This window comes from Dendrobium catenatum, unplaced genomic scaffold, assembly GCF_001605985.2.
Source record: "Dendrobium catenatum unplaced genomic scaffold, ASM160598v2 fragScaff_scaffold_1016, whole genome shotgun sequence".
Lineage (NCBI taxonomy): Eukaryota > Viridiplantae > Streptophyta > Magnoliopsida > Asparagales > Orchidaceae > Dendrobium > Dendrobium catenatum.
In genome coordinates, this window is record NW_021319478.1 from 58,137 (window position 1) to 67,975 (window position 9,839).

At 38.6% G+C, this 9,839-nt stretch overlaps 1 protein-coding gene across 1 annotated transcript; it reads left to right on the forward strand.

The window, feature by feature from the left end:
• The first annotated feature begins 1,143 nt into the window (after positions 1-1,143).
• LOC110114310 (NAC domain-containing protein 92-like) lies at positions 1,144-2,234 on the forward strand. Its single transcript, XM_028697844.1, has 3 exons — positions 1,144-1,635; positions 1,726-1,848; positions 2,184-2,234. The coding sequence occupies exons 1-3, from the start codon at positions 1,144-1,146 to the stop codon at positions 2,232-2,234; spliced, it is 666 nt and encodes a 221-aa protein (XP_028553677.1).
• Positions 2,235-9,839: the final 7,605 nt, after the last annotated feature.

The window sequence follows — 9,839 nt, forward strand, 5'->3', positions numbered from 1 at the left end:
ATGAAAATAAACTTCTTGATAATAAAAAAGGCATAATTAATTACAAATAATAAATTTATACATTAAATATTTTAAATTTGAGTTCCCTATTAGTTCTTCCATCGTAGAATCATTTGAGACAATATAACTTATATTTAAACCAACTATGGCCTATATTATATTGTTTTTATCTCTATTTGTATTAAATCATTGGTTATTAATTTTATGTTTGTTTAAAAAATATTCATATGTCATAGAAATACAATGCAATGGTGATCTCAAAGTTACTCAAATTTGATCAACAATCAAGATGGGCATTTATATTTGATGATTGACTCAAGATGATCTATGGAGATTAACATCAGAAGCTCCATGGAGGTCCAATATTGTCGCCTCTCCACTTAAACAATACATATTCTCGCCAGCACTCAATGTATGTATGGTGAATATGGCAAAAGTAGGTAAGGATAGAGTAAGAGATGCATTTATTTGAACACACATTCCGCAATAGATTACTTGATATATCATTAGAAAAACCATTCATCATCATTTTGCGAGCCATATCGGAAGAACCAAAGGTTGGATTTATAAATCCATATCCAGTAGTTCCTATAGAGTAATACATGAAGTATTTACCTCATTTTGGACAGCTTCTGTAAATGCTAACATTGATCTAAACATGTCCCAACCCCCAACCCTTCACATCAATTCCACCTGACCTCTTGGTACATCTTTTGCCATTTGCTGCAAATGCCCAAGCTAAAGCCCATTTTCTACAATGTTCAAATACACTACTCCATTCTCTCTCAAATAAATGCATCTCTTTCTCTATCCTTACCTACTTTTTCCATATTCACCAAAAGCTTTTTCATCACTCAGGTTCATATATCATAGATGTTCTAACTACAAATTTATTAAATCTATCATTGAGTCATCATGATAATATAGGGTGGGTGGATTTCAATAACCATCTAAAGTTAAGAGTATGAAATGGAAAGTTCACAGCAGTCAAAATTGCTAATTAAATGATAAGAAAAGCATAAGTCGGGCCTTGGATTTTTGTTCAATACACACCCAGGCCCGAGCTATATATTTGTCTGCCAGGATGACTAGAATGCTCAATCCCTCATTTTCCTCTTGTCGGATCTCCTCCCTGCTTCTAGAATGGAGCTTTCCCCAGGCTTCCGTTTCCATCCCACCGATGAAGAACTCATCACCCACTACCTCTCCAATAAAGTTCTGAACACCAGCTTCGACGCTATAGCCATAGCCCAAGTCAAACTCAACAAGTGCGAGCCGTGTGACTTACCGAGTAAGAACTTGCATTCTTCTTCTTCTTCTGTCTCCATCTCTGCTTCTTCAATCATATACATATTAATATTATTTCGTTTGAATTCAGAAAGGTCCAAAATTGGCGGCGGCAAAGAATTTTATTTCTTTTGTGAACTGGGGCTAAAGTATTCAACTGGCCTTCGAAGAAATAGGGCCACTGACGCCGGATACTGGAAATCTACAGGAAAGGATAAGGAGATCCGAAGGGAAAATATACTTCTTGGAATGAAAAAGACACTGGTCTTTTACAAAGGCAGAGCTCCCAAAGGAGAGAGGACAGAGTGGGTAATGCACGAGTATAGATTGGAAGACAGCTACGATAAGGTACAATTAAAAAAAAAAAAAAAACTCAATTTGTTTCTTCTTTCGTTTGTAATGGAAACTCTAATTTTAATTACTTTCGAACATAACAAGTGGATTCTATGCAGGGTGTTCGAGAAAGGCTTGCCGGGAAAAGAAAAGAAAGCTTTTGGGCTGGCAAATATTGAAGAAGAGATGGCTCGGAGAGTTCCTCTGCCGCCATTAATGGATGCCCAGGTGACCAGCTTCCCCAACTCACTCTACGAAGGTGGGGCTTTTAATTTTTGTGCATAAGCACCGAGCTCGTTCTACGGCGGCAACAATGATTTGCTTTTTAATTGAAGTGTGGAATTTTCTTAAGCTTTGGAGTAATTAGATGTTTTTTATATTTGTGTTTGTGTTTGTGCTGTGATGAGATAATTTGGATGATATTGTAATGTGGTTAATTTGTGCACTATATTTGACACTAATTAATGCATGTTCCTTTAACTAATGATTGTATCAATTTCTCTATATTAGTATTATATGGTACCAATTACATAACTTTGATACTTTTTTATTTTTTTGGTAAGGGGCTCGAACGTGTGCCTCCCGGGAGGAGCGAGCTCAACTTTGATAATTAATGACTGTAATTTTGAACCGAAAGGACAATCAGACCTTATCTCTTGTCAAAAGTCAACTATATATAAAATAAAAGAAACTTTTCTAACAATATTAGAACAATAAATTTAATGATAGAGAATCATCATCTCTGGAATTTAATTAGAATATCATTGTACAATATTTTGCAATTAAGTTTTATCATTTCAATGGTTAAAATATCCAAAAATATTCTTTATTCTATTTTCGGCCATAATATGAATACAGATAAAAAATTCCAAATAAAAAATTATTCAAATAAAAGATTATTCAAATAAATAGCCCCACCATCAAGCTCCAAAAATAACACACCAATATTTAATAATATAAAAAACGAGTACCTATACAAAAAAAAAAATTATGAGTAATTTTCTGTAACTCTCATGCAGAAAATTGTAATAGTTCATTAACAGGTAAATTGAAGTAGCCACAACAGATGGTGAAACTGATTTTATAGTGAGCTCATATGTTAAGAAGATTACTTGTGCTTCCTGGCCTGCCTTTGTTCTCGATCGACCTCAATCTTCTTCAACAAATTTGCATGGAAACCTGGATATGGTTCATATCCAAATAGGCTCTGCAGCAGCTGAATCAACAGGAATGTGAGCTATTTGTTTTTATAGAACTTATATGAGCAAGTAAGGTGGGGGGCATAAAAAATAGTACCTCAAGCAAGACAAAGAATGGAGCCATTAGAACAGATTGAGAAAGATTGTCAAGAAGTGTTGGAGCTCGCTTCTGCAGACAAACATTTGACAGTTAGACCTGTTTTTGCTAATGAACTCAGGAATGCTGATGCTTAACCTCAAAGACCCCATGGCCTATGAATTGTCCTGTCCAGCAGAACAACTGAGTAGCCAGAACAACATGCAGTACGATTATAAAAATCTGATTTTTAAGAATTTAACACTCACCTGCTTAGTAATAAAAATATGCATGGCATTTGACTAGTAACCATTACTTAAAACGCTATTAGCTGAGTTTTAGGCTTTACTTTAGAAAGCTTTTTCCTGATTTTTATGATACGAAAAGATAGTTTCAGTTAGGATGAAAATAAGCTTAAACAAGATCAAGTTCAAAGCAAGATTAATCCAAAACACAATGAAATCCCCACCCCCAAAGTGTTGGGAGAGCAGCTAATAAGACCTCATGTTGGAGAATACTGCTGCATCGGTAATATCGACGTTTTCAAAATATTACAATGCAATGCATTAAAGTTCCTTTTACTTCAATGCGCATAGCACAAAGCAAAACAACACATTCATTAACTAAACCATTCATGAGTTATATATATATATAAAATTCTATTGCACGTGAATTAAATGCACGTGTAAAAAAAGTAAAAATAAAAATTTATATTTAAACTATTTTAATTATATTATCAATGGAAAGCCTGTTAATCCAAAATTTCTCACAAGAAACTATCATTTATGCAAGTCTAAGAGAAGATTTTCATATTCCCTTGCTTAAGAGAGATGCAAGCTATAATAGAGGTTCCAATATGTTTAGCTCCTCAAAATGTAAATTGTGTATTACCATGCTTCTAAATAAAAATATAAGTCATATATAACAATATTTTAGCAATGAGATCTCATACATAGAGTTCAATAAACTTTCAATCTTGCAAGTGAGGTTAAGGTGAGTAGGAGAAAAATAATCCAACCTCTTGTACTAAATGCTTTCATAAAATTGCTTGTTATTCTATAGCTTGGTGAATTCATCAAATGAACAAAAGAGATGTCAATTGAAGAATGAGATAACATAATGAAAATTCTATAAATATTTGTATACCTTCGCTGGATTGAGTAAAAGAATAAGCCTTTGGCTATCGCCCGATATTTAATTGAAGAATGCAAGCCATATAGTTCAATTCCGATCAGACAAGAACTATTTTCTTTACTGACTTCCAATAGAAAAGATGTGAAGAAGCTTTGAATATATAAATCACATTTAGACAATGCATTCTTATAAGTGGATTTTTTTAAATAAAATTTTATAGCTTTTTTATCCAATATGAACATTCGCCAAAAATTGACTCAAAATATTCTAAGTTTTTTTTTTTGTAAGGGATTAAGTGCGGATATGTTTACATAATTATTTAGACTTTTTTTTATTTAAAATAAAAAAATGACAAAAATAGCAAATGAAAACCCTTGTATTAATCTTATTATATTAATGATTTATTTAAAGCCTTATTAGCACTAATAGTGTTAGACACCTAAATTACTTTGATAAATAAATAAGACAAATGATTATGATTAACATTTTTAAATAAGCGATCATAAACAGCACCATTAAGCATTTATGTATTCGCATGAAATATGTATATCGTCTAATTTTAAACATTCATCTTTTTATCAAATTTTTTATTTATAAAAATCCACCAACGGCCAACGCATTAATTCATAAAAAACTAGTCTTTAAATGGATCAAATGTTTGCTAATGCCTAAAGAACTACAATTAAAAATTAAAAGAAACCTAAAGAGCTAATGATCCCAACTACAATACATGAAAAAGAGGAAAGAGATTATCATAATTGAGATTATAATAATAAATATTATATAACATTTTATGATAAAATTTTTTGCCTATGATAAACTTTTATAACCTCCAACTAATTAATTAATAAAAAGTGCATATTACTTACCTTTATTAAAAAGTAGATGCAAACAAATAATATTAAAATTCACTATTAATAAATAATGTGTTTGAAAAAGATTAAAATAAAATAATAGAATTACAATTGTAATATATATTAATGATAATAAAAAAATCAGTATTCTAAATTAATAACACATATTTCATAAGGTTGACGATTTAAAATAATTACATCAATATGAAAAACTATCATGCAAAATTCAATGAATTCTATCTACATAATTAATTACAAAATATACATGCAGTCAAATAACTTTATGTATACTTGTCCATAAAATAATGATAGATTTTTTGGCCAACTGAAATAATAGATAATGAAAATAAATTAGTTTCTTTGATATTAACTAGAAAAAATACATTAACAAATATGAACAATGATTTTCAAATATGAATTATTTAAACATATAAATAAATTATATGTGTTAGAAAGAAAATAAAATAGCATGATATAATTACAAATTAAATACACTAAAAATTAATTTTCTTAATTTAAGTAATATCAAGAATATCTATAGAATTTTAAGAAATAATTAAGTATTGTTCCATAAGAGTATCTATAGAAAATCAAAACATTATCAAAAGAGAACCGATATGACCCAATCAACTTCAATAATTGAAAAGAATTTAATAGTTATATGTTGAAAAGAAAAATTTTGACAAATAAATGAGTGGATACTCCTGACCTCTCCAACAGGTTAACGTCGTCGAGCCAAAAGGCTCCGACACTACAACCTCGGAAAGGTCTCACATCCTTTGGATTGGATTCTCCCGACCTTTCCACACAGGGTTAACGTCGTCGAGCAAAATTCTTCCGACATACAAACCTCGGGACAGCGTCCTTACATCATTGCCGGATCCCCAATATCGAGTAACATCATCGAGTAAAGCGGTCCCATTGACAAACAACCTCGGATAGATTTATTACATCCTGGTTAACATCGCTAGAATGTCGTTCAATGGACTTTCTATCTTACTTCTCCACAATATTAAAAATTCTAACCCAATTTTGGAAATTTTCTCCTGTCGCTGAACTATTTGTCTTGCAGGACTTTCGGCGGCTTCTACTCGTCGTCGGGACTGTATACCCTTCGACGAACTTTCAACGGTCTTCTGCCCGAGGGCCGTTACTTCTACTCGACGTCGGGACTCTCCTTATCGCTCGAACTTTCCTGCTCGTCAGCAGACTTTCTACTCGTCGTCGGGACTTATGCCCTTCGACGAAAACTTTCAACGCGTCTTCTGCCCGATAGGCCGTACTTCTACTCGACGTTAGGACTTTCTCCTTAATCATCGAACTTTCTGCTCGTCAAGCCGACTTATTCTACTCGTCGCTCGGACTTATGCCCGTCGAGAACTTTCATCGGTGCTTCTGCCCGAGGCCGTACTTCTACACGACGTCGGACTCTCCTTGCGTCGACTATCTACTTGCCTTCAGACTACTAACCGTCGTCAGACTTTTACCCGTCATGGACTTTCATCGGTCTTGTACCTGGCAACTGCACCTTTTTTCTTTTAACCCGACTTCGTACTTTTCTACCAGATGTCGGGCTTCTACCAGATTAATAGACTTTTCGTCGGTCTTCTGCCGACACTGTATGACTACCCGACGTTTTTGAAATTCCTGCCTGTTCATCATACTTCTCCCCGATGCTGCGAAGTATATGCCCGTCATTTCAACCTCCCTTCCTTACAACGGTTTATCCGACCTCCATCGCAAATCACCAAAACATCAGAACTCCACAAGATCTCTCGAAGAAAAGAGGGAGGGAAAGAGAAGACATGTCGGAATCTCCGAACTTCCTTGGCCAAGCAAGAGGGCCTCAGAAAACTAGAGGGAAGACCTCAATAGAAAGGACAGAGGGAGATGAAGGAAAGGAGAAATCTCCCAACTTCCTTTGCCAAGAGAGGGCGGCCTCAGAAAACTGAGGAAGCCTCAATAGAAAGGACAAGAGGGAGATGAGGAAAGGAGAGAATCTCCGAACTTCCTGGCAAGAGAGGGGCCTCAAGAAAACTGAAGGGAAGGGCCTCAATAGAAAGGACAGAGGGAGATGAGAAGAAAGGAGGAGAAGAGAGAAGACAAAAAAATGAGGAGAAGAAGAAAAGGAATGAACTTTCTTAAAGATCTTAGGCCTATTTAATAGCTTTTGGGAGAAAGCAGTGGAAGTCTAGAATTTTTTTTAATTTTCCCAAATTTTTCTAAATTTTCTGATTTTTTCGAATTTTTTGGGATTTTTTCGGATTTTTTATGCATTTTTACGGCCAAAAAAAGGCCAAAAAAGCTTCTTAAAAAATTCAATTTTCTGCACTAGTGGGGCCCACTAGGTCGGTGGGCTGAACAGACCCGTCCATTCATACAAAATGAGGCGGCTGGAGGAGCAGCCAGCCGGGCTGCCACGCGGCCCAGGCGGGCCTAGGCGGCCCAGCGCGGCCGCCGCGAGGGGACAGGAAAAGCCGGCCCAAGCAGCCCACCGCGCGGGCTGCAGCGCGCCGGCCGCAGGCGCAGCCCGGCGCGGCCCAAAGGCGGGCCGCGCGCGGGCTGCAGCGCGGGCCGCAAGGCGCGGCCCAGGCGGCCGGGCGGGCCGCCGCGCAAGCCGCCAGGCGCGCGGCCTGCGAGCGCGGGGCCAGGCGTCGGGCGGCCCAGGCGGCCGCGCGCGCGTTCTTGCGCGGGCGGCGGTGCCGCCGGCCCGGCAGCGGCGGCCGCCGGCCGGGTCCGGCCGGTTCAGGCCGGCCTAGCCCCATTTGGGCCCGATTTTCGTCCCGAAAACTCCGATTTCGACGTTTTTGGGGTCCCCGGACACGTTTTTCGACGTTCCGGACTCAATTTCGACACTTTCGCGAGGCTCAACGAGGCCTCATGATCCAAGTTCGAGCAAGCCATTTTAATCTTCGGAACTCTTTTTTGGCATTTCGGTCTATGCAAATTTGTCGACCACTTATTATTTTCGGACCCGTGGAGCTTCGGCGGTCCGAAAATTAGGGGGGCAACTGATACACATCACAAAATTAGCTTGATCAGCACGCATCTCGAGGCAAAAACTAGTTTGAGACTTCAAAAAATTAAATCTGGAGTATCGAACTCCGATTTCAACGACCTTACAGTCAAAAACTGAGCGTCTCGGAAATACGAACCCAAACAAACACCAAGATCGACCCAATCCGAGCCCAAATAAGTCCGAATCAAGAGTTCAAAGCGCTGCTTGGAAGGTTCAAACCGACGAATTTGAAGTTACCAACACGGTTCTCTCGATTTTGAACGAGCTTTATTACTCGAATCGAACGGCTCGACGAGAAGAATTCCAACGAGCCCAAGATCACTAAATTCCGACATCATTTAAGGCCTCCAAATGTCCAACGACGCGCTGCACGATCGTTTTAGGATTCAATAGTCGGCCGTCCATTGACCACTCCCTATTCGCCCTTGATCTCACACCTAATTTACGGGACCCATGCCAAACTCCAGAAAATCTATAAAATAGAGCCCTCATTCTCAACAAGGAGTGCATCGAAGCAAGAGAGAGATAGAAGAGAGACGAAGAGAGGCGAAGAAGAGAAGAAGGAGCTCCTCCTCGACAGCCGCCCAGTACCCACCGACCGGACCACCACAGAACCTCGCCGGACCACCACAGAACCTCGCCGGACCACCGCCAGAAACCTCGCCGGACCACCAACAGAAACCTCGCCGGACCACCGGCCGGACCACCGCCAGAAACACCTCGCCGCGACCACCGCCGGATCACCGCAGGAACCTCGCCGCACCAACCGCAGAACCTCGCCGGACACCACCTTAAGGCCTGACGTTCCATCCTACGTCTCCTACTGAAGACCCGACGTCCTGCCGAAGACTCGACGTCCTGTTTCAAGGGGCCCGACACTCGGTCCCTACGGCCCGTTCAAGGCCCGACACTCGGTCCCTACGCCCTGTTCAAGGCCGACAACTCGGGTCCCTACGCCCTGTTCAAGGCCCGACACTCGGTCCCTTACGTCCTGGTTCAAGGCCCGGACACTCAGTCCCTACGGTCCTGCTGAAGACCCCGATGTTTTTACTCTGGACCCAACGTTCTAGTCCCTCACGTCTCCCAAAGACCTTCGACGTCTTACTTAAGTAACTTTGATTGTAAACCTGAATCACCCTTGGAGGTGATTCAGTTCCTTTGTAACCAACTCAAAGTTCTAGTGGATCATTTTTCAACTGGGCGAGCCTTCGTGTTTTTCCCTTTTTTAAGGGTTTTCCACGTAAAAAATCCTTGTATTCTCTTTTGTGAGCTAGTTATTAACGTACAAACGTTTAAGACGCAGAATTAAATCTCCGTATCGCCGCGTATTTTCTAAGCCGCAACAAAATTATAATACTTTTGATTCAATTAATTATTAAATTATAGGCTTTCTAATGGCGCAGAGGAAGCTCCTTAAGCCATCTCTTCTTCAAACAAAAAGACAAAGATCCAATCTTGCCAGTCAAAAGGGCTCTATTTCTCTTTTCTCTGGCAAGCTTTCGTCGAACACCCTGCATATCACCCACCTGTTCTTTTTCGAAAGCAACTAAACTTAGAGTTTTCATGCAAAATGGAAGAAGAAACAAATTGTGGCTTTTTAATTAATTAAACCTTATCATAGCTGCCTTCCAATCTATACTCATAGATTATGTTATAATAATTGGTTACCATTATAATTCTAAATATAGCAGAAATTGATACAAATCATTAAGATAAAAGGGAACATGCATTAATTAGTGTCAAGATATAGTGCACAAATTAACCACATTACAATATCATCCAAATTATCTCATCACAGCACAAACACAAACACCAAACACCAAACATAAAAAAACATCTAATTACTCCCAAAGCTTAAGAAAATTCCAACACTTCAATAAAAAGCCAAATCATTGTTTTGTCGCCGTTAGAACATAGCTCGATGGTTCTGCACAAAA

Coding starts and splice junctions, on each gene's coding strand:
- LOC110114310 (XM_028697844.1), top strand. CDS start 1,144: ATGGAGCTTTCCCCAGGCTTCCGTTTCCATCCCACCGATGAAGAACTC. Junction 1,636..1,725: donor TGGAAGACAGCTACGATAAG/GTACAATTAAAA, acceptor GAACATAACAAG/TGGATTCTATGCAGGGTGTT. Junction 1,849..2,183: donor CGCCATTAATGGATGCCCAG/GTGACCAGCTTC, acceptor TTTTTTGGTAAG/GGGCTCGAACGTGTGCCTCC.